This window comes from Notechis scutatus, chromosome 1 (genome assembly GCF_049901735.1).
Source record: "Notechis scutatus isolate UNSWTSFEM ecotype Mainland chromosome 1, rNotScu1.2, whole genome shotgun sequence".
NCBI lineage: Eukaryota > Metazoa > Chordata > Lepidosauria > Squamata > Elapidae > Notechis > Notechis scutatus.
This window is the reverse complement of record NC_142009.1, coordinates 128,437,057-128,462,295: the sequence shown is the minus strand read 5'-3', so window position 1 is coordinate 128,462,295 and position 25,239 is coordinate 128,437,057. Positions and strand designations below refer to the sequence as shown.

Below are 25,239 nucleotides of genomic sequence, written 5' to 3'. Positions count from 1 at the left end.
TTATTTATTTCCTAAAACCAGTTCCTTTTGCAGCCCGCTCGGTTTTTCTTACGTCCTTCAGAAGGACTCACACTCCGTGATCACCCTTGTGTTCCCAAATCCAACCAGTCATGACTCGTGTTTGAGCTAGCAGCTGGCTGGGGTGCGGCTGGCAATCACAGAGGAGGTGAGGTCCGGCTGTTTCCACAGAGAAAACCCACAATCACACACCTGGTCCACTCACGCTTCCACTCCCCTCCCTAGTAAGATTATAAATTTGAAGCGGTACTCACCTGCTTTCAAGCAGCTGTTGAGCGGAAAAGCCCAAGGACTCCCTTTACTACCCTATACCTTCCGGGCTGGGTCCGTGGATGTTGTCCCTGGACAAGGAAGGTCCATGCTGGCTGGTTTGGATCCGCAGGCCCGGTCCGGTGGCAGGGTTGGCTGGGAAACCTTCATGGTCGCCAATTGTTGAAAGGTGCCAAAATGCCTTTCTTTCGAGGATTCGATTTTCCCGCTGGGAGAGCTCCAGCACAAGGATACGGACAACTGCTTGAAAGCTGGATCTTTTTATTTTTCAGGAAGGCGGGGAATAGCGAGAAGCCTGTGTTCCTGGGCTAGCTAGCTTCTTATGGTAAGTCCCTGGTTTTTTATACCCTTTTCTCCCTTTGTAAGTTGATTTTGTGTGAATGTTTGTATTTGTGCTTAATGTTTCAAATCCTGTTTGTCTTTATTCCCGCCGGAGGGCAAACTCTGCGGGGTGCAGACGGCAAACTCCGCGGGGTGGCCAGATTGTATTATTGGTTTTCTCTAATCTCTTTTAGCTTTAAGATAGTTTTTCATATTTGTTCTGTGGCAATCTCCTGTCTGTCCCTTTTGTAATTTATATTTTGTCTTTTGTCTGTTTTTTTTTTGCTTATTTGGTATGTCTTGTGTTTGTAAGGGTTTTCTAAATTATCTGTTTCCTTTTCTTATTTGTCTAGTTTTCTTAATTACTCAGGCTTTTGTCTATAGGGATTCTTTAATACCTTTTTATTTGATTCCTTTTCCTATGTAAGTTTGTTTTCTGGCTGACCTGATGCTCCCCTTGGGCTTTTCCTGTTTTTGTGACACTACTGTCTTTGTGGAGTTCCCTTTCCACACAAATTAAACATAACTATATATAGGTTGTATATTAAATCTCCCTATAAGGTTATGGAAGTGTCCGGACATTTCCTTTCTAAGGCTGAGAGAGAGAGTGACTGCTCTAAGATCACCCAGCTGCCTAAGGAGGGCCTAGAACTAAAAATCTGCCAGATTCTATTCCGGGGCCTTAACCACTATCCCAAACCGATTCTCATTATCCTCTTTGCGGGCCCTCAAAGTTTGCAAGATCTGCTGTTTCATTTCCATTTCTCCAACAACAGCAAGACCTATCAACAACCAAAGAGCAAATTAAGTTTGGAAAAGCGGAGCAGAGAGCAGAACTCAGGGCTGGATGAAGCTCTGCGACCCTTTATTCTTCCACCCCTCGTCCTTCAGCTTCTGCTTTTACTGTCCATTTTATTCTTCTTTGCCCTAACTTTAGTGGCTCCTGCTACTCCACGAGTTAGGACGGGTCACTCCGAGTCGCCTAATTCCGGGCTTTGCGGCTCAGCCTCCCGCCGCCGCTCCTTCCCTTCCTTTCCCCGCGGTTATTCGCGCCTTTCCAAAACGTGGGAGGCGAGCAGAGTCAAGGTGGAGAAAGGCCCAGAAGTCTACTCGGCGGCTCCCGACAACCAAGGAGGAGTTGGCTGGTCGCGGTCGCCGCTTCCCACTCGCCCTCCTCAGCGTCGCGGAGATGGGGGGGAAAAAGGGGGGGGGGGAGGAGTGATGGCGGCACCGGCTGATTGAGGGCGCGGGCTTCCGTGAGCTCCACCCGGCTGCCTCTCTCCGTGCTCGCCCATGCTGCTTCCGCCTAGGCTGCGAAGGGCCATGAGGCCGAGGGCTGAGGCCGTCCTCTTCCTTTTCCTCCTCCCCTCCCTCGGCAGTAGTCGGAGCCCCCAGTCACGAGAAGGAGCAGAGGCGCTTGAGTGCAGCGGCGAGAGGAGCTGAAGCCAAATCGCGCCCCGTGCCAAGAGCCCCGGGGGGAGGAGAGAAAATGCTGCTGTCGCTGCTGCTGCACACTTACTCCTTGCGCTACGTGCTGCCCGCCGCTGTCATGCTGGGCACCGCGCCCACCTACATCCTGGCCTGGGGGGCCTGGCGGCTGCTCTCGACCCTGCTGCCCGCCCGCTTCTACCACAAGGTAGACGACCGGCTCTACACCATCTACCAGAGCATGGTGCTCTTCTTTTTCGAGCACTACACCGGCGTGCAGGTGAGGCAGGGCGGATCACGGGGTGTGCTGAAGCTGGAACTCTGTTTTCCCGCTTGTCCCTCCAAGCCCACCCCAGCGAGAGAGGCTGGAAAGGGACCGGGGAACAAATGGAGATAGAGGCCGCTGCAGGCTTCCTAGCCCCCAAGCAAAGGAACCCGCAGGGGAGGCTTTGGGGGGGCTGGTTGAGCTGTAACCTCCCAAAGCAGCAGATGGAGAGGCAGAGTCCACCTGTGTGCTCAGTTCAAAGTCAGCCAGCATCACAAATATTGGCAAGAAGGAAGAAAGCAAGCTGTTGACCTCACTTGTCGGGGTCCCCTCTGGCACTAGGGATAGTGAAGGATTTTTAGATTATGAGGTGTGACAGCTGCAGTGGACACAGCTCTCCCTCTCTCCCTCCCCAAAACCTAAAGGGAGGGAGGATGCCTGTGCAAGGTAGCAAATACAGCAGCTGCTGCTTCCAGGTCTTCCTGACATATTTTTCTCTGTAGCATAAAACTAAGGCACAAATACCATTAATGCACCATAGACTGACTTGCCTTTCAGTATGAAAGTTGTCACTATTTTCATTGCCCAGAAAAGAGACAATAGATCAGAAGTGAGGGACTGAAAGAATGTTGATGTACATAAGTTACAATGTGTGTTGAGATAGGTGGCTATAGAAATCAAATAATTAATAAATCTTGATTTTGGCTGATTGACTAGGACCTGGCTGGCTGGCTGGCTGGCAAAATAGATAGGGAAGTGAGCAAATGCAGAGGCATGGTCCTGTTTTTCTGTTGAAATCGGTATTTTACCAAGGGACAGGTCCAGCTTTAAAACCTGCATGGAGTCAAGGTTTATTCCCACTATTACTGCCATGGTCTCATTGGATTTCTCTGAAATGATCTAGTTAGAGCTGCCCAGTGGGTGGTGTAATGCAGATTTGGAGGTTGAACCTTAGAATATATCTATTTTTGTTGGATTTATATTTTACATTTCATATAGTAAACTCAATACTTGTTCCTACAGTTTTTCTGACAACAATCCGGTTGAGCTGATGCCTGAATTACCAGAGTTTCATTCTGAAGAATGCTATTCCACTCAAACTACTATTCTTTTTGCTTACATTTTGATATAACTGTAATAGAACTGGCCCCCAAAACAGTTTTTAGGGACAGGAACTTTCGTTAACTAAGCTAACTGTAGGTTTTTTCCCCTCAAAAATGATTTTAAAAGTTTCTCCCCATTTTTTTTTCAGAGTAAATATATGTGCTGAATCACCTGAATTAAACTGCATTAAATGTTTAATGTGTAGATGATTAATTAAAAAACGTTTGCATTACACAGTATCAGCAACAGGTTTTAACTTGCTTTTAACTGTCCCTTTAAGTTTCTTGTTGCATAACTGTTGCAAGCAGCTGCTGGAGCTATAACTTTTGATTACAATATATTTTCCATTCTTACATTCCCACAGACACCATTGTAGTTTTAATGAATAATTTTAATTTCATCAAATTACAATTCTCAGTTGTCAACAAATTTCAGATTTATATTGCAGAGATGCAGTGTTAGATGCTTAAAGCTACATACACAAGTGATGTTGATTTCTGATAGTTTGCTGTGTGTTTGGATTGCAAAGATTTCAAATTTCAAGTGGGGAATTATATGATTGAAATTACTCTTATTTATCAAAAAGCAAAATATAGTAATCCTTTGGACACACAAACACCTTGCATGTCAGTAAGAACTATAGGAAAGCGTTCTATTTTTTACATTTTCCCCCCATAAATTTAGAAGTCTTGTTTCTTGATTATGATGTAACTCCACCTAAATTATGAAGTAGTATGAACTGCTTATCTCTAAAAACAGCTTGCATGCTCTGTTGGTGCAAGTGGTACTTATTTAAAAGAATTTAATTAACTGCCATGGTAATGAAATTATACCTCAGTTACTACATATGTTAGAATATTCCTGGATTTGCATAATATACTATGTTTCCCCCCAAAATACAACCTACCCCAAAAGTAAGGCCTAGCCTGATTTTTGGGGGTGGGTGAGGCTAATATAAGACCTATCCAAAAAATAAGTCCTAGTGAAGGGGGTGGGCTTCGCCAGTACAGGAGGCAGCCCTTCCCTTCCCTAGTTGCCTCATGGAGGCTCGGCCCCTTAATTGCGGCCTGCTGAGCCAGCGAGGGCTGGGCATCTCGGTCCAGAGCACCTCCCCAGCTGCTGGCCTACTAGGGCCCCCTTTGCCAGTGGTCATGCTGCCCTGCACAAACTCCTTGGCGGGCCTGCAGTGGGATGGACGAGGTGGGGAAATCGCCCCTTCCTCCTTTGCACCCAAAAACCCCATCTTCCCTGACTAACGAGCCCCCTGCCTGCATCCCTGTCACTGGAGCAAGGCGCGCAATTCAATACTGGTATTAACCGTGGAGGGCTCCCAGTGCAACGCACTGACGTAGCTTCGGAACAAACTTCCCTGTGCAGGATTGCACAGGAAAATCCCCCCCCTCCCATTTCAGCCTTGCAATCCTGGGATGTGGGTCTATGTGGCGATCCCAAAGAAAGGGCTGTCTGCAGGAAAATCCCCCTCCCCATTTTCCTGCTGATCCTTCTTTATTGGAATTGCAGCACAGACACACATCCCTAAAATGCTCCATCCGAAGCCTTCAGCCTTGTAATCCTGGGATGTACATCTGTGTGACATTCCCAAGGAAAGGACGGTGTGTGTGTGTATGTGAGAGAGGGAGAGGGAGAAGGGGAGAGAGAGAGAGAGAGAGAGAGATCCAACCTTGGAGAGTTTATCCAGGGCTGGCGGCAATGTTCTCTCTCCCTGTCTCTCACATACAAACAAACAGAGGTCCCTCACCACCACCACCCATTCTCCCAAGGCAGCCATATCCCTTCATTAACCTGCTTTCCCAGTCCACTGTGACATGCAGGGCAAGAAAAGTAGTCTGTGGGATTACGGTAAAAAAAAACAAAAAACTTCCAATTTAGCAAGACTTTTTTTTTTCATGATAAGTTGGAAGGTCTGAACTACCAGTATTTTTTATTTTTTTAGTGTAGTCCAATAGACTACTTTTCTTGTCCTGAATGCGCTGCAGAGAACGGAGCTGGAAAGCAGGTTAGTGAAGGGATGTGGCTGCCCTGAGGGGGGATGTGAGGATTTGGCATGGGTGGCTTGGCTGATGCGGGGCCCTTGGGACAGCTCCACACCTCCTGCCTTGCTTTGTTCTCCACCCCCTCACCTCTCTTTGTTCTTCTTCACAAGGTGCAGCCTCTCACAGTAATGAGAATTGCAAGCAGAATACCCAGAATACCTTAGCAGGCCATGCTCACTGGAGAATAGTGGGAGTTGAAGTTCACAAGTCTTAATGTTGCGAGGTTTGGAGACCCTTATAGTAGACCAATGCTGCATTGAGGTGGAAAAGGGAATCTTGAATAAGATTCATTATTCATCTTTAAAAGAAGAAACCAAATTTGAGATTTGATTTTAAATTTATTTTTATATAATAAGGCTAATTAAGTACTTTTTCTCCCTTCCTAGATAATTCTGTATGGTGATTTGCCAAAAAATAAAGAGAATGTGGTATGGATATCAAATCATCAAAGTGCAGGTTTGTGTATTGCTGGTTTCTCTATAAGGCATTTTTTGTAATGTTAACGATTACAATGAATGAAGTAGAAGTACAGTAGTCTTCCCTTAAAAACTGTAATTGGGACTTGAGTTTTGCTCGTTGAAATGAGATGCCCATGTCACTGCTTCACTGACAACCACAATCCCACCATTCCTGGTTGCAGTCACTAAACAATCTCACGGGTTATTAAGTGAATGAAGTCCCTCTCCATGCTTGTTGAGGGATTTTAGCTTCATATATGTCAGCTGCTGAGGTTCAAGCAGACATGAAGGTGGCCATTCTCCTTTCCTGCCTCTGCAGAGCCAGAAAGGCATAAAACAGCACAACCAACCCCCAGAATGAGAGGCTGCCAGATGGTAGCACTATGCAACCTTCTTGCCAGCTTCCCCATTGACTTTCTGTAGAGGCCAACAGGCAGGATTGCAAGGGGTGATTACACGATCACAGGGTGCTTGACAACCAGTCATAAGGGCAAACAGGTTGCCAAGAAACCAGATTGTGATCACATCACCATCTTTTCTGAGGCGTTCGTAATTTCAGATTGTCATTAAGCGAGAACTACCTGTATGTAGAACTAACATTCAGATTAAAATGTCTACAACTGAAAATTGAAAAATGTGTAAGAGTTGGTAGAAGTTTGATTTTTTGTACGTTACGGTAGAAGCCTAATTTAAAAGGACAAGTTTTCTATATACAGTGAAGCTTTTAAAGTTCTTGACAATACCTTTCCTTTGGTGCTCTTGCAAGATGAGATATCAAATTTTCTCCAGTTCTTCCCTGCTCTTTATAATTCCCTGTCTATATTGAAAAAATACTTTAAAAGATGGAGACTCGGTAGGGTAACGTGTAAAATGGTTCAAACAAATGAGGGAGTCAGATAAGAGAGATGAGTTTGGTTGCCATCTTCTGGGAATAGAAGCACTTTCTACCACTATAAAACTACTGCTGGATTTTGTCACAAAAGTTTCCTGTTTGTTATTAGCTTCATTGATAAACCACTTTATACCCCACAAGTCATCTTTTTTCTAATTCAGCTTTTAAGAGCACATTTTATAAAATGACAGTTTATATAGACCTTGTTATGTACTATACTAAAATGAGTTGGAATTTTAGTGAAGTGAATTAAATAGCATCATATTCATTTAAAACTTTTCTATTGAGAATTAAGAAATAAACTGAGAATAGAAAGTTCAAAATCTAAAAAGAGAAGAAACAGAATTGTGGAAAGAGCTTATTTTTCTTTGTAACTGAAAAGCTCAATTCATGACCTTTAGCAGCATTTGCTTTTCAGGAAAGAGAATTGGCATCGCGTATGCCAAGGATGTGTTATATTTATAAATATTTGTGTTCTGGATTTGCAGTTGATTGGATAATAGCAGATATGTTGGCCATCAGGCAAAATGCTCTTGGACATATTCGATATGTTTTGAAAGATGGATTAAAATGGCTTCCTTTGTACGGGTGGTATTTTTCTCAGGTAAATCTTAATTATGTTTCTGTTTTTTTATTTGTTTATCATATAGCTGCTCATCTCACAGAAAATGACTGTAGGTGGTGTATAACAAAACCAATTACATTTATTAATACCATAGCAAGCTAGTTGAGGAAAAATATTAAAAACAATGCAGTTCTTTATCATATAGCCACCCATCACACAAAAAAGTTTGTAGTAATGTAAAGTAGCCAGAAGTTACTGCTTATTTTTTAAACAATTGATTCTGAAAAATATTTGGAAATAAATTCCATTAGTTTCAGTAAAATATCATCCCCAGTAAAGGATTTCTCACATCCTTTCTTATTGAAGCATAGAACATAAGAACTATAAGTAAATCATACTTATCTTAACAATGAATTACCATTGCATATTTTGAAGGAAAAGAAATAGAAGACTGATTTACTTACAGAGTTAATTGGTTTTGTTTGTATGCCACAAAAGAAATGTATTTCAATCTGATTCAAGCTATTCCCAATCAAACAGAGTTTGCTCCCCAGTAATCCACCCTCCCCTGTTATTTGAAACTCGCCTTAATGTGAATATTTTTGCCATAATAAATGGCTAAAGTTGCTACAGTACTTTCATTGTGCTGCAAGAGAGTATCTTGGCTAATGCCCTGAAAAATGCTAAATATTTCAATCCTAATTAGATTTACTTTGATTTAGAAGTAAACCGCATGGCATTAATTATAGTCAGGCAAGTTGGCATCATTTACAACCTAAGTAGCCACTGAACCAAACACAGTTGGGTTTCCCATGTAAGAAATGTTAACATTTATTTCATTAAAGTCAGTGTCTGACACAGATAAAGCCTTTAACAGATTGAACAGGTAATCAGAGTTGGAAGGGACCTTGTAGGTCATTTAGTCCAACCCCCCGCCCGAGCCCCCACACCATTTCTGACAAATGACAGTCGAATCTCTTCTTGAAAGTCTCAAGTGATGGCGCTCCCACAACTTCCGAGGGCAAGCTGTTCCATTGGTTGATTGTTCTCACTGTCAGAAAGTTTCTCCTTATTTCCAGGTTAAATCTCTCCTTGTTCAGTTTCCATCCATTATTCGTTGTCTGGCCTACAGGCGCTTTAGAAAATAGCTTGACCTCTTCCTCCCTGTGGCAGCCCCTCAAATATTGGAAGACCACTATCATGTCTCCCCTGGTCCTTCTCTTTACTAGACTAGCCATGCCCAGTTCCTGTAACCGTTCTTCATATGTTTTAGTCTCCAGTCCCCTAATCATCCTGGTTGCTCTTCTCTGTACTTTTTCTAGAGTCTCAACATCTTTTTTATAATGTGGTGAACAAAACTGGATGCAGTACTCTAGGTGTGGTCTTACTAAGGCTTTATAGAGTGGTATTAGTACTTCCCTTGATCTTGTCACTACCCTGCATTGTATTACTTAAATAAGCATGTAAAATTTGGCTGGAGCCTCACTTTTGAGGCAAAAGAAATAGGGGATTCTGGACCTCTATGAATTTTTCACTGCTTAATATATATAATAGTCCTAATACTTTGGAACTTTGGCATAGTAATAATCATAGCTCAGATTCCCACACTTAGAGAAACTTTCTTTTATCTAGCATCAATATACTGTAGAATCAACTGTTATAGGAAAAAACTGTATTTTTTCTGTTTCCTATTTTTTGCATAGAAAAACGTTATAAAATAAAAGCAAAAACACCTGCATGTTCTTATCATTGCAAAAGCAAATTTAAGAGCATAGAAAGCTGCTTACCCTTCAGCATGGAAAATGTTGGTACAGTACATTATTTTTTTTTATTCTGGAGTATCAAACTACTGTTTCATGAATTATTAAGAGTTACAAACATATTCAATTTTGTTTATATACTAGCATGGTGGAATGTATGTGAAACGAAGTGCCAGATTTAATGAAAAGAAAATGAGGAACAAGTTGCATATGCAGATGAAAACAAAAACTCCAGTAAGCTTCTCTATTTCCACTTTGTACAGTATACAAGTTCTCCCCTCCCTCCCCCCGCCTTCCCTCCCCCTCCCTCTGCATGTGTGTGTGCATGCATATGTTTATGATATCAGGTGACACAAAAGTAAACTTCAGGAGTCAAATCATTTTTTTCAGAATCGAATGCTGGTTTATACTTTCCTTCTAAGAAGTGAGGGAACTGTTTTAAGCAGTTCTCTTTGTTTTGTTACTGGAAGGATAAAACATCTGTACCTTCCAGGAAAAGTCCCTGGCATTTGTTTACATAGAAAAATTAGGCTGAAGAAACTCAGTTTTTAAAAAAGCCTGTTAATTCTATTGAGGGGTCATATTTATCTCTTTTAAACAACCCTAAGCAATAGGATAGGTAGTCCTTGACTTACAACCACAGATGAGACCAAAATTTTGGCTGCTAAATGTTGCAGTCTTTAAGCAAGCCATCACATGATCAGACCCAATTTTATGACCATTTTACTGCTATTAAGTGAATCGCATGATTTGTTAAGCAAATCCAGCTTCCCCAATTGTCACAAATGGCAAGATGCTGCAACCGTCATAAATGTGAGCCAGTTGCCAAGTGCCCAAATAGTGATAATGTGACTGTGAGGACGGTATGCTGATTGCAACTTAAAGGATGGTCTGTAGGTTACTTTTCCTGAGAAGTTGTAACTTTGAACCATCACTAAACAAACAGTTATAAGTCAAGGACTACTTATAGTGGCAAAATATTAATGTAAGTTTATATTCATAAAAAATTAACTTCATGACTAATGCATTGTTGTATTAGAGTATTTGTATTATTAAACAGCAAAGAGAATAAGAAAGACATTAAAGAAACAAAAAGAAAATAGTTTCAATTCAGCCTTATTGTCCAAATAATTTATTATGGGGTGCTAATGTTAAATGAATCGAGTTTTGCTTTAGCGCAGCAAGCCTGGGTGAGCTCTGCATTCTTTCACAAATTACATTTGTGAGAACTGATAGAAGCACAAAGTAATTGAGTTATGATGCAGGGCTGGAAGAAAACTAAGACTTTTGACTGGAGCAACCTCATAGAAGTAGGTCTTACAACTTGTTTGTAATTCAGTTCTCAGTCTTGAACTGTTTTACTTAATAAAACCATTTGTACACATGGACACATACACTTATATATATTTAATTCCACAGGTGTACTTTGTGATTTTCCCAGAAGGAACACGTTACGATCCAGAGCTGCCCAAAGTCATTGCAGATAGTCAGGCATATGCTGATAAGGAAGGTAAGAGGAACAAAGTGGATTTGAGATGAAAAGACAAGCATGACAGACTTCCATTTATTTAAACTAGTCCCTTTTAGTTTATTTTACTTTCTACCTATTGGTAAAATAAGTCCCATATCATGTAATATTCAGATTCTTCTTTTTCTTTGATTTCTAATGTTAATGTATTCATTTCTGCACATTCAAATATTTTTTCAATTATTTTTCCCTCTATCGGTATCTTGTCACTTTTCCAGTTTTGAGCAAATACAATTCTAGCTGCTGTTAATACATGTATAATTAAGTAGATTCTTTTCTTTACTATAACCTTCAGGTACCATTCCTAATAATGATTTAGGTCCATAGGACCACCGTCTCTTGGGATTTCGGCATCCTCCTTAGGGACACCTAAGGATTCTGCCGTACTGCCGCGATGTCAGCTCTGCCCTCCTTCCCAAATGTTTTTAAAGGCCCAACTTATGATAGGGGTAGTACAGTTGCCCTGATTCTGATAGCATTGATCAATGGCATTGCTTATTTATGTCAAGCTAAAAGCAGTTCTGTAGCAATATCACTATTAACAGTGTGAATTTGAATAATGAGACCATTTCATAGGATTCATTAACTGCACTAATCAAGACCTACCTGTATTCCTAAACTTATCACTCTTGACAGTTGGAAAAAATTTTGGGGCTAAGACTGAGAGATCATCTCCAATTTACTCTGCTTACACCTTCCAGCCTATCTCTTTCCAAGTCTTCCAGAATTTCAGCTGGGAGGAGGTGCCCTGCATTGCCATTTTGAGAGACAATACCCAATCAGGACACTGGTGTCATGACTGAATGGTCAAAGCAAGGTAGAGTGTTAAAAGTAGCCCTCTGGAGCATAAACAAAAGATAACAATAGTTCTGGAAGCAAAGACTGAAAGAAAAAATTGCTGAGTTGAGTTACAATTTACTGGTTAAGATTGTATATAGGATTGTATTTCCTGTGAGCTGCCATGAGTGAGTAGGCAACAATATAAATTTTCCAAATAAAATAGAATAAATATAAAATGTCTAAAAGTTTATAAAAGAAGATATATAAAAAACGTGTTAGGGTTTGAAGAACTCATGAACATTTTTTTCCAAGTCTTGGAGTTGATAAAGTTGATTTGAAATTAATTTTATGTGCCATGGATGCAACACCTGACAATATTTTATATTCTTTTGCAGTTTTGGAACGGTGTAGATTTGTAACTAAATTGCATTCACATGTCACTTATTTATTATGTTCAGATTGGACTCTTGGGATGCATATTTTGTGTTCCATGATGAAGAAAACAATTGTCATGATTAGTTATTGAGGAATATATTTTGCCACAACAGCTCTTTTTGTTCAGTGAATAGAGAACATTTGGATATTTTCTCTGCAAATTAAATGTGTATCTTGGAGAGATATGGAGGCTTAATGGAATGCCATGAATTTACATGCATTTTAGAATAAGCCCTATGATTCACTGAACTGACCCGTGATAATGGGCAAACATGTGATCATTCTCCTCAAAGATAAGGAAAAATAAAAATACTCGCTTGGTTCTACGGAAAATCAGAATCAATGGCTGGTTTTATAGATGTCACCTGCAGGATCTAGAGATGTTACCATTTTCCTGGGCAACCTGCTAAATCTTTTTCACTCTGCCTTTCCTCTTGGTTAGGTCTCCCAGTACTGAAACATGTCCTTACTCCACGGGTGAAGGCCACTCACGTTGCTATTGATTCAATGAAGAGCTACTTAGATGCAGTTTATGATATTACAGTAGCCTATGAAGGTACTATAGACCATAAAGGACAAAGGAAATTGGCACCATCCATGACCGGTGAGTAGGTGTCATTGAATTACTTTTAAAAAGCCTTCTCTTGCCTGATTCAAACTGGGAGAATCCACATCCTTCGTGGAATTTCTAGAACATTCAACACAATGTTCTCCAAATGGTATATGGTTGGGCTCAGGGTTTTGTTTGACTTCTAAATTTCCAATTAATGGCTTATTTCCATTTTAGGTTGTCTTTCTACTGGCCGGCAAATACATTAATCTAGCATTTTACTTGATTTGTTGCTGCCCTGGATTTTAAACTGGAGAGGAGAGTTCTTTGTTTGTTCTTTCTTTTTTATACATGTTTTTATATTATATTTTAATTATATAGTTACATCATTTATATTTTGTTAGCATATACTTAACATTAAGAATAGCAGTTTACTTTTGAGTGTGTAAAGGCAGACATAATTTGTGACTTCCGTGATCTGTCTCTCCTAACAGGGCAAGAGTGAGGTCTTACCTCTTATATACACCACATGTGAGGCCAAATGTGTTTCAAATGGATTTAAGGAGGGGAAGGGCAGAAATAAAAAATGAAAATAGAACATTTCATCCACACAGAACAGGCACCCTCATTGATTGACTATGTGCCAACAGTTCAGTGTCAACACTTAGCGACCACATAGATGGGTATTCTCAGGTTTTCCCGCCATGTACCCATCACTGCTATAATCGAGTCCACCCACCTTATTGCTGCTTATCTTCTTTTTTCCCCTTTCCTTCCACCTTTCCCAGCATTAGAGCCTCCTCCAGAGAATTAGTTCTTCCCAGAATTTGTCCCAAATGGGATAATTTGAATCTGGCCATGTTTTCCTTGAGTGAGATTTGTTCTGTGATCCATTTTGTTTGTTTTCTGTGCCATTCATAGTATTCTCAGGAGCCTACTCCACCATAAGATATGAAAAACATCAATGTTGTTTCTATCCTGCTTCTTCAAAATACAACTTTCACTTCCATAGAGTATCACAGAGAAAATCATTATCTGCAACACCTCTGATCTCTGACATCTGAATGTATTTTACAAGTTTTCATTTCTATTCAACCAAGTCTTGTCTATGGCATATTTCTTTATTGCTACTTCCTTTAACAATGGTCAATCCAAAAGCCATCCACCACTTCACTGTCTTCTTTTGTAGCTCTAAGGCTGATTCTATACCTATTGTTATTTGATCTTTATATGTAGTCTTATTCCCTTGTTGTCATCAGGCTGCTTGATTTCACTGTTAGAGCTTGCAGTTCATTGGCAATCTCAGCACTCAGAGTATAATATCATCAGCACAACACACATTATTGATGTTTCTTCCCCAAACCATTCTACTTTCCTCTGCCCAGAGAGTCCAAGTACATTTTCCTCCTTGATATTTCTAACATTGGCATTCCAGTCTACAATGACAAGCTGCACATCAATTTCAATTTCAGATTTAATGTCCTACCCATTTCAAATTTAATGTGATCATTAAACTCACAAACATTCTCATTGGTATCATTGGTTGGAGCACAGGTTAAAATAATAAAAATAATATATTGATCAGATTAAAGAGTTGTCTGCAAAATCTAATTGATGTAATTGGTCAGTGATTGTATTGTAGCCAAGTATTGTTCTTATTGTTTCTGACTGTGAAAATGCTGCTTTTCCTTCTTTGTTTTTCATGTCCTGAATAATACAGTGTAGAATCTTCTGAGAATGTTCAATTCGTATCCATTTGAATTTGCTGATACTTAATATGTCAAAGTTATTCCATTCATTTCCTATATCACTGGGTTGAACTTTTGTGTATTTATATCTCTTACATAAGCATCTATATTTATCCTTAATAATTGGGGATTTGCTACCAACTTTGGAAAGGGGACCTCAGAGTGCTGGGGCTGGAAGGGTACAATAGAAAGCTGGAGAGTTGCATATTTGCTGTGGGCCTACCCAGGCTACATGTCCCTCCTTAACCACAGATGGACAATAAAGTCTTGTTTTATGACTGAATAATGCCCAGAGCAGCACATCAAGTAATAGCCATCCTTGTTCTGAGTGTGTTGGGGGAAGATCGGGAATGGATTTATGATCTTAAGAAGCATGCAATGAGGAGCTGGTTTATTTCTATGTGTGTGTATGTATATCTTCAATTTTTCCCCTCAGAAAATGCTATTTTCTTTACTTTTCAATATGCTCTTAGGATAGCATTGTATCCTGTTTTATTGTTTTTATTAATAATGGCTTAAAAACATTTATTTATGTCTACAGTTTTGAGAAAATAAGGCTTCGGCACATACTTCTCAGTATACATAACTTTGCATTTAACTTTTATAGAAAAATTGTCATTTTTCTGTTGGGTTTCTTTAATCGTAATCTTAAAGATAATGTTCTAAAAACAGATACATTTTAAGTGGAATCTAGGGATTTATTTGAAACAAGACATAGATGTTTTCATTTCATATCAGAATATACAGGTAAAAAATAAAATAGGATACATTCATATGAATCATCTATTTATCTATCTGGCCACTTCTATTTAATAGATAAAGTGTAAGAAAATGCTATATTATTTTGTATCTTTCAAGAAGGAATATATTTCATATTGTTTTTGTTCTTAACTAAACTAAATTAAACCAACAGTCTGTTTTGTCATTTCCATTCAATGAGGCCTGTGAGTATTTGCAATACTGTAAAGAGTCACATGGGAATGTGAGAAATTATTTTTCTTCAATATTATCAATGTTTAATATAAAATGTTAGCAATTAATACCATGATTCCCCGAAAATAAAACCTACTCAGAAAGTAAGTCCTAGCTTGGTTTTTACACATGCGCCCAATATAAGCCCTACCCCCAAAATAAGTCCTCATTAAGACTCCACCAACTCCAAAAAATTAAGCTAGTGTGGGGGTGGGAGCGGTGGAGCTGCTCTACTAACCTTTGGATAATTGCCCATTTCTTCTGCTGCAGCCAGAAAGGATTTCCTGAAGGCCTCTGTAGCCAATAACAGTGCTCTATATCAACCCAGAGCTCTGTTATCAGTTGCAGAGGCCATCAGGAAAACCTTGCTGTCCTTCCTGACGGCTTCTGATAGCGAAAAAGAGGCTGGGGGCGATGCATGCAAGTGAGGTGAGTCAGTGGATGACATCCCTTCCCCCCCAAAAAAAATAGACCTGGTGTCTTTTTTGTTGGAGAAAATATAAGACATATAAGGGTCTTATTTTGGGGGAAACATGTTATATTTAAACATATTCTAAAAAAATCATAGATCTTGTTACACAATTTTTAAAATTTATTTTGAAAGAAATACATGCAGCCTTTTAGAATAAAATATTTGCTAGGGTGGCTTTAAAAAGAGTTTAAAATCAGAGTCTAAAAATCCAGATTTGAAACCTGGATCAGTTTTAAAGGTTGTTAAATAAGTTAGCCTTTAATTTTACAAATAACTGAAATTAATCATGTTATAACGAAAGTATTTATAATGTCCTTCTGGATTATAGACTTTCTTTGTAAGGAGTGCCCAAGACTTCATATCTATTTTGAACGAATTGAACTAGAAGACATTCCAAAAGAACAAATATTTATGAGAAGATGGCTTCATGAACGTTTTGAAGTCAAGGACAAGTAAGTGGTAAAAGGCCTGGCTCTGTATCTGGAGCATTTGATTTATTTTTAGAAATAAAGAGCAACTATATTACTGGGTATTAATAATAAATGTTGCTAGCTTAACATTTTACAGAATTGTGGTGTATAAGTTATATGCTATATTACACATGGGAAGATTTGAGTGTGGAAAGTAGAGTAAGGTAATGAGATCGGTGGCTATAAGAGTGGGAAATATCACTCAAACTAATGTTGTGGTACTGTGTGATTGTAACTATAAATCAATATTGATGTGAATATTCTTTACTTACAGGGCAAAAAAAAACAAACCCTGGACCAATTTGAATCAGTATATCCACATCTATAAAACAAAACAATATTTTTTTATAGATGTGGATATACTGATTCAAATTTGACTAGGTTTTTTTGCCTGAAAGTAAAGGTTATTCACACCCATATGGATTCAATAGCAGGCTAGCCTTTTTATGCAATAAGTTAATTGATTTTGTCTTGAGTGCTGTGCATATTTAGTTAGTTGTGACTTATCACAAATAAACTTGGGTTTATTTGGTACAATAAATGCACCCATATAGCTTCGCTTAAGCTCCAGTCATTTTCATTTGAGTCGCTTTAATTATTTATATTTACTTAAGGAAAACAGAGCTGTGCAAAGCATTCAGAATTGGTCCTTCACAAAGCACATCAGTATGAACAAAGGGCTGTCTTTGACGAGTAAAACAGCTGCATCCTTTGTGAGACTTAGGCAGCTACTTCAAAAGGACATGAACACTTCCATTGGAATTGCTAACAAAATCTGCACAGAGATATTAAGAGAGCTGGCAATATTCCTTCCAGGGGTTGTGAACTGCTTGAACATTTCAGAGAGAGATGCTGCATATGTGCTAAACTGCTTTGCATAGCACCTCTTTTAATGCTTTGTACAGCCCTGAAAATAAATCTGGCCAGATTACACACTGTTAGAAAAATTTGTGCTATTTGCAGATGAAGCTTAAAAAGTTCAGTCCTTGACGCATGAAAGAAAGAATTTCAGCCCAAAAGTCATGGTGCTTGGAGGAAAGTATTTGTGATAAATTATCAGAGATAATCAGAGAATTGTATAAAAGCTTTTAACCAAAAGGATATGATAAATTAATCTCATTTTTAAACTTTTTCCTTGTTCCTAGGTTGCTAATAGAATTTTATGATGCAAAAGATTCTAAAAGAAGAAATAGGTTCCCTGGGAAAAGTGTTCATTCCAAACTAAGTCTCCAGAAAACAGTGCCATCCTTATTATTTTTAAGTGGCTTGACTGCCAGCATGCTACTGACAGAGTCTGGAAGGAAACTTTACATAAAAACATGGATATATGGGAGCTTATTAGGCTGTCTTTGGGTCAGTATTAAAGCATAAAAACTGCACTTTCATTCAGTGGCTTTTCTCTCTTGCTTTGCACATAGCATCAAATTCTTTCTTAAATTTATATTTAACATTTAAATAAATTCTTATCAGTTGAATATTGTATCAACACACTCCGTTAATCTATTTTTGTTGTGGTGAATTATGACAAAAAGGCAGGAGTGGGATTCTACCGGTTCAGACAGGTTCAAGTGAACCGGATGTTAAAGTTACACCTGGTTCAATGAACCAATATTTTAACTGACCAGCTTGCCCCGCCCACCTCGCCCCTCTCCTCCCAGGAGTCTCCATGCGGCCCATTTTTGATGGAGGCAAGTGCAGGGTCTTCATGGAGGCTCTGGGAGGGAGAAAAATGGGACTTCCAGAAGTCCGGAAACAAAACCGGCAGTCGCAAAACAGGCCTGTTTCCAGCTTCCGACTTCCGGTGGGCCTCCAGAGTCCGGGGGGAGGCTGTTTTTGCCCTCCCAGAGGCTCGGGGGAAGCCTCTGGACCCTTGGGAGGGCGAAAACTGCCTCCCCCGGGCTCTCGAGGCCCACCGGCAGCTGGAAATAGGAAGTTCCAGTAGGCCATGCCCACCCAACAACCAGGCAGCGCACCGGTTGCTGGGATTTTTTAATCCCACCCCTGCAAAAAAGGTAAATTATGTTTCTGATTTTGGGGAAAAACAGAGGAGATAGTAAAGGCTTAGCATATTCTACCATGAATATATATCTACCTACATATAACATGTATGTGTTTATACTGGTTCAAAGGGAGCAGTGAGTGGATTTTCTAGCATTATTTTAGATGAATGTGTTTATTTCTGGCAAGGTTTTCTGCTTTTTAGTTTATTACAAAAGCTCTTACATCATAAACTTAAAAACCAAACTGGTTTCTACTGATACGTTTTTCTCTATTTGAATCTAGATATGTTTTTTCAGTTTTGAAAAGTTGCTCTAGTACAGGTTATTAAAAAAAAAACAGGTGAAAAACTCTTTATGGAAAGATGAGTTTAATAAGTGAATGAAATTTTGATCCTGTTATGTGGCTAGTTAACTTCAGTTTTATATATATATATATTTTTATCCAAAAAGTATAGTTTTTATTTAAACACCTTGAATTTGTACATGAGTAATTATATATTCAAAATAGATAATGCACTAACTGAGGATCATTGTTATAAGTTTGCCAAATTTCTACAACCCTTCAGCTAAACTGCCAGTTAAGAAACACCAGAAAAGTTCATGGATATTCCAAGTTCCTGTTTAGCCAGGCTGCTTCAGGTACATTGACTTGCCTATACAGGTCTCTTCACGTTAAGGAGACAAACACGCAATCCATTTTGGGAATATACCAGCTGTGAAACAACAAATAGAGATGGACAATATTAATGGTGGAATGGGAATAAACTGAAGTAAGCAATGCTGCTGTGCAATGAAAAGTACATTTTATGGAAATGAGGAATATTTGTATGTTCTTGCCAAAATATAAAATATGTGCCTTCATTCGACATGGTCCTGAATTGCAGTCTAATTATTACTATTCAGTCTTACTTTTGGATACTTTGAAAGTTTTTGCCCTTGATGTGTGCTTCTGATGAACAGGAGATTGAGATTGGGTTTTTGAGCTCTGTGGTTTGGAATGTGAAAAAGACGAGATCTTCTGGTCACTGTTTGGAGACCTACCAGTATACAGTTTCATAAAATTTAGGCATCTGTCTATTCTGTATCTAGTAGGAAAAGGGATGCTATTTTATACTTCCTGTTTTATATATAACAAAGGAAAAATGTCATGATTCCAATATTAGAATAAAAAACACGAAAGGCTTTTTGAAATCTTCCTGAACTTCCGGTTTTTTGACCTTGCTAAACCTCAAAGTGTTTGATACAAAAAGTTCTTAAATGATCAGGTTTGAGGTGTTTTTTTTAAATAATATTAAACATATTTTACTCCTGTATGTAAAGAAAAACTAATTGTTCTTTATATTCATCCTAAAATTATTTATTATGTATTTATTATTCTGTAGATGATCATTTTCATCTGCTTCACTGTTTGACTTTTTGTTTTCAGATTAATGGAAAAATCTAGTAACAAATTTTATGGGAGGAAAGTTTTGAATATTTAGAGTGATATATTGTGCCATGTCAAAGCAAGCACATTTCAGAAGGCTACATACTTGTCATTGGCTGTGTTTAGATTAATATTCTTCTCTTCAGCTGTTTTGGTTTAATAAGGCAGAACAGTTAGTTGCAAATTTAAAATTATAAACTTCAGGTCGAAAAGTCTCAGGAGCCAGTTCACTTTAGCCTCTTGCAATGATCTGCCCAGAATTTCTTCAGTTCCTTTGACTGAAACAAATTTAGAAGCATATTTGGAAAGTCAATTATAAATGGAGTGAAAGTAGTCTTGTTTAATTTTATTATTTCAGTTTATTCAGTAGCTAGTTTTTATTTTAGTTGAAGAAAATGGATGCATGCACATGGAGGTTTAGGAAACAATTGTGTGGTGGAATCCTCTTCAGAAATTTGTCAGGTTCTGAGAGGGCAGAGCTGGTGTTGCGGCGGTACGACAATCCTCCAAGACGCCGTCGATATCTCCACTGCTAGATGGTCCTGACGGACCTAAATTGTCCCGTAGAGATGGTGATTGATTAGGGCATGTCCTGTCGATCCCAGGGACATCGCAAAGTCCCTGGTTGATCCAGGAAAAGCCCTTTTGCCGGTGGCAGAGAGGCAGCCATTCAAGCTACTGAAGCTGGGACAGCTCTGGAACGGAAGAGATCGAAAGAAAGTGTGTCAGTTTGGTTAGATGAACTTTTACTTATTATTGCTTGAAGAGAACACCCTGAAAGATTTAAAGTGAAATTAAAAGTGAAGTGAAAAGAGTTTAAGCGGCGAAATTAAGCTAGTTGAAATGAAAGGTTTTTTTCCCCTTTTTATTGGCACTTTGAATTTGGTAAAGCTACTGAATTTTAAACTGGACTGGTTTCTTTTAAATTTTCCATCTTTGTTTTTATTTTTTTTTAACAATTTTTTGAAAGTCTGTTTTGATTAAGACTCTTTTTTTGGATTTGAGTTTTATTTTTTTAAAAAAAAGGAAGGATTTCATTTTCTCTTTTTGTTCCTGGTTTTGGATACATGACGGGGGAGTGAAAGTGAAGGGGAAAAAAGTAGCACTGCCATCTAGAGGCTTGGATATATTGTTTCTTTCTTTCCTCTGTTTATGTACTTGTGCTATACTCAAGGATTCTGAGCTTTGCACTGGAAAAGATAGTGGGATGAGCATGGCAGATTGTTTATGCAGGTGCCCATCTGTGAAACTATAAATAATTAGAGCTTTGAGTTGAAGTTGAAAGAAAGAAGATTGAAGTGACCTTGAAAATACTGAAACTACAAACATTGAGTTGATTTATTAAAGAGCCTTGGATACTCAGTGGCACTGGCTGGCTTAACTTTAGGTTATTTTTCTTCTCCTTCTTTACTCCCCCCACAGCTGGATTTTTAGATTTAGACTTCAACCTTCTATTCCAGAAACTAGAACGTAAATTTTTTACTTTTTTTTTTATCCTCGTCCTTTTCTCTCTTTTATTAAGAGAAATAATTGGATTCAGGTACATAAGTGCCTGAAGATTTTTCTTTTTCCCTTTTTATTTTTTGGAGTGGCAATTGCCTGCCTGCGCTCCTTTTTTTCTTTTTCCTTTTTTCTTTTCTCTTTTTTCTCTCTTCCTCTCTACAGGTAAGCACTACAAGATGAGCAGAAAGACAACAGCCCCAGCTTCCTCAATACCAATGTGGTCAATACAGACAATCTTACAACAGGAGAAAGAGAAGGAAGTGACATTAAAGATGATTATGCAAGGAATTCAGAAGATTGAAAAGAGAATGGAGAATATTGAGCAAAGAACTGAAAAGATAGATGAGAAAGTAGAAAATATTCAACAGATGATGATGAAATATGAAGATAGATTTAAAAAAATTGAAGAAGATACACAAAGGGACAAGAAAATTGGAGATATTGATACTCGATTGAGCGATGTCGAGAAGGCCAGGTGCGAACCATTAGGATGGGAAATTGATAGAGCAGAATTCTACTTAAGATTTCAAAATGTAGAAGAAGGAAAAGGTGAAAATCTTGCTGAAATAATGACAGAAATACTGGCAGAAGTGTTAGAGATAATCAAAGAGAAGATGATGGATGGGATGGATGAAGTGTTCCGTGTCTATACATGAGAAGTTCATATCAGATTCACTAAAAAAAATTATCGACACAGATACTGCAGGTGACGAGAGAAAACTTGAAAGTATGAAGATAAATTGTGGTGCTGAAACAGGTACCAAGAAGAGTAAGAGAGATGAGAAGAGAATACTTATTTTTGACCAAAGAGTTACTTAAAAGAGAAGTAAACTACAGATGGCTGATGCCAGAAGGCTTCTTGTTCACCTGGCAGGAACAAAGACATAGAATTGACACAGTTGCAAAAGCTGAGCTATTCTACTTAGAATATTTCAAAGAAAAGGAGGATGAAGCAAGAAAGGAAGAGTCATTAATTGAATTTCAAGAGGAATGTATAGCAGTAATTGAAAAATAAAAAGAAGGAGGTGCAGTAGGTGGTGTACCCAGAGAGCAACGAGAATTAAGACCTACTAGAGCAATAAAACCCCTTCACAAAGCCTAACATGGATGAAAGAAAATTGATTACGATTAACATAAATGGACTTAATTTGGCTACTAAAACAAGGAAAGTATTTCATAAATTAGAGAAATTAAAATTTGATATAATTTGCTTACAAGAAGTACATATTAAAAAACAACATGAATATATACTGAAGCCCCCAAAAATAGGGAAATTATTTACATCACTGGCACAAACTAAAAAAAGATGTGTTGTTTTATATATTAAAGATACAATTTCAGCAGAATTAATTTACTCAGGTGATGAAGGAAGGATTTTGATGGTGGAAATAATGGACAATAATGTTAAAACATTTTTTATTATAATCTATGCTCCGAATGATAACCAAGAAGAATTTTGCAGGAAATTACATATGAAAATAATTGAATTGGACTATGTTAATATTTGTATGATGGGAGATCTTAATGGAATAGTTAACGATCGGTTGGACTATAAAACGCAGAAATCAACAAAGAAAGCTAGAAAGACACTACCATAATCTTTCTTTCAAATAATTGAAGAATTTAACTTAAAAGTGCATGGAGAGAGAGAAATGTGGAAAATAAGCAATACACTTTTTACTCAGACATGCATCATGGTCTATAATAGATATGATATGGATGTCAGCAGAATTACTGGCCAACATACGAGAGATTGAAATAGAAACAAGCACCTGGGCAGATCATAATCCAGTGACAGTTATTTGGAAAGGATATAAGATGAGATCTAGATGGACCTTAAATAATATGATATTAAAAGAAAAAGACTTTAAACAGAAAATAGGGAAAGAACTTCTCTTTTTTAAAGAAAATGGAAAAGAGTATGCATCTTTACAGAATCTCTGGGACACGATGAAGGCCTACACAAGAAGCGTGAAATATAAAACAGAAAAAGACTTTCAAAACATTGGAGGATGATTATAAAAGATTGGAAAATGATCTACAGAAGTCCCCGCAAAAAAAGACATTAAAAATAAAATGGATATAATTAAATATAAAATGGGACTAATAGCAAAAGAGGAACTAGAACAAAAAATTAAAAATGCTAAACAGAATTACTTTGAAGATACAAATAAACCAGGCAGATGGCTAGCTTATAAACTGAGAAAGGATAGAGAATCAAGAAGAATTAGCCAGTTAATAAATGAAGAAGGGCATGTTTGCTATGGAAATGAGAAGAAAAAAATTATACAAGATTACTATGGAAAATTGTACTTTCAACAGAATATTCAAGAAGAAAAAGTTAAGCAATATTTACAGAAAGCGAATTTACCTCAGATACCTAAAGATATTGAAACAATGCTAGAAGGAAATATAAAAATGGAATTAACAGAAGCCTTAAAAAAAACAGAATGTTGGGAAAGCACCAGGTCCAGATGGCTTACCAATGGAGTTTTACAAGACTTTCCAGGAAATATTGAATCTTCATGTACTAGAAGTTATCAACGAAGTTATACTAAAGAAAAGAATACCCAAAACATGGACAGAAGCATATATTACACTGATAACAAAGGAGGATACAGACCTGCAGAAAGTTAAAAAGTACAGACCTATATCCCTATTAAACTCAGACTATAAAATTTTTGCTTCAATTTTGACAGACTAAAAAGATATTTAAATAATTTTATCCATATTGATCAAAATGGATTCCTGCCAAAGAGACAAATCAAAGACAATGTGAGAATTATTTTGGATACTCTGGAATACTATGAGGCGCATCCTGAAAAGCAAATAGCCTTGATGTTTTTAGACGCACAAAAAGCCTTTGATAATGTGAGTTGGCGATTCATCTTATTTCAGTTGACACGAATGGGCTTTGGTAAAAAAATTTATTCAAGCCATTGAAATGATATACTATGAACAAATTGCAAAGGTTATGGTAAATGGAGAACTAACAGAATCTATAGATATAAGAAAAGGGACAAGGCAAGGTTGTCCACTGTCGCCCCTGCTGTTTGTGTTCACAATGGAAGTGTTGAATAGAAATATTAGAGAAGACAAAGAAATAAAAGGAATGAAAATCAAACAGGAAGAGTATAAATTGCAAGCTTTTGCAGATGACCTGGTATTCATATTAGAAGACCCATTGGAAACAGCACCTAAACTAATAGAAAAAAATTGAAGAATATCGGAAAGTAGCAGGTTTGAAAATAAAGATAAAATGAAGATATTAACAAAGAATATATTAGCAAGACAAAAGAAAGAGTTGGAAGAAGTTTTAGAAATACAGGTCACAAACAAGGTTAAGTATTTAGGGATAAATACTTTATGGACATAAAAAAAAAACTTTATGGACATTTATTAGAATTTAAATTGGAGGAGGAACAAGTTAAAGAAACGATGATTGCTTGGGGGAAAAATTTGGATATGGGATTGATTTAGAAAAATGGCAAAAATTGTGGTCTCAAAATTATTAAATGACAATGTCAACTGCATATAAAGAAAATTTGTATAAGATGTTTTACAAGTGGCATCTACCCCCGACGAGACTTGCGAGAATGTTTAAGAATAAATCAGATAAATGTTGGAAATGTCATCAGATACCTGGTTCATATTACCATATGTGATGGACATGTTCGGATGCAAAAAAATATTGGACTAAAATCCAAACATGGTTGGAAAAAATGATAAAACAACATATAGACTTTAAACCAGAGATCTTTTTATTGGGAATTATACCAGAAATATATAACAAAGAGTTGAAATATTTGATTGTAAATGTTTTAATGGCGGCTAGGATTGTATTTGCTAAGAATTGGAAAAACGATAAAATACCTATGCAGGAGAAGTTATTAAGAAAATTATGGACTGCTGAAATGAGTAAATTGACATTTGAAATTAGAGAACAAGAAGATAAACAATTTTATATGATATGGGATTTGTTTTATCAATGGTTGGATAAAAAGACATGGTAATGTAATAGACTAGATAATTCTGTGATAGAAATTTAATAAACTGATATAAAACTTAATATAGATATATATAACCATTGGTTGAAAGTATAACATAATTTTTAAGATAAAATTTGGAATATCTCATATAAAACGATGGAATAAATAATTTAGTCATGGATGATTAATAACTGATAAATTTATAAGCATATGTTAGTTTGACAATGTGAA

The 25,239-nt window shown here is 37.7% G+C and overlaps 2 protein-coding genes across 4 annotated transcripts in view; one reads left to right on the top strand and one right to left on the bottom strand.

The window, feature by feature from the left end:
• The window catches only part of LOC148132986 (syncytin-A-like), a 4,648-nt gene extending 3,366 nt beyond the window's left edge, over nucleotides 1-1,282 (bottom strand). For both annotated transcript variants that reach the window (XM_087945837.1, XM_087945841.1), the window contains exon 1: nucleotides 273-1,282. The gene's annotated coding sequence lies outside the window, so the exon portion shown is untranslated. The remainder of the gene's footprint in view (nucleotides 1-272) is intronic.
• Nucleotides 1,283-1,630: 348 nt separating this feature from the next.
• Nucleotides 1,631-24,128, top strand: AGPAT5 (1-acylglycerol-3-phosphate O-acyltransferase 5). Of its 2 annotated transcripts, XM_087945857.1 has the most exons (9): nucleotides 1,631-2,317; nucleotides 5,847-5,916; nucleotides 7,299-7,414; nucleotides 9,280-9,369; nucleotides 10,555-10,645; nucleotides 12,321-12,482; nucleotides 15,949-16,072; nucleotides 17,236-17,443; nucleotides 21,182-24,128. In XM_087945857.1, exons 1-9 carry the CDS (start codon nucleotides 2,099-2,101, stop codon nucleotides 21,197-21,199), a joined length of 1,098 nt encoding a protein of 365 aa, XP_087801983.1. In that variant the 5' UTR covers nucleotides 1,631-2,098; the 3' UTR covers nucleotides 21,200-24,128. The 2 variants fall into 2 exon arrangements, with proteins under 2 accessions (XP_087801983.1, XP_087801979.1); XM_087945853.1 differs by lacking the exon at nucleotides 21,182-24,128 and having other exon boundaries at nucleotides 17,236-19,276.
• The last annotated feature ends 1,111 nt before the right edge of the window (nucleotides 24,129-25,239 follow it).

Coding starts and splice junctions, on each gene's coding strand:
- AGPAT5 (XM_087945857.1), top strand. CDS start 2,099: ATGCTGCTGTCGCTGCTGCTGCACACTTACTCCTTGCGCTACGTGCTG. Junction 9,370..10,554: donor AGATGAAAACAAAAACTCCA/GTAAGCTTCTCT, acceptor TTAATTCCACAG/GTGTACTTTGTGATTTTCCC. Junction 16,073..17,235: donor CGTTTTGAAGTCAAGGACAA/GTAAGTGGTAAA, acceptor CCTTGTTCCTAG/GTTGCTAATAGAATTTTATG.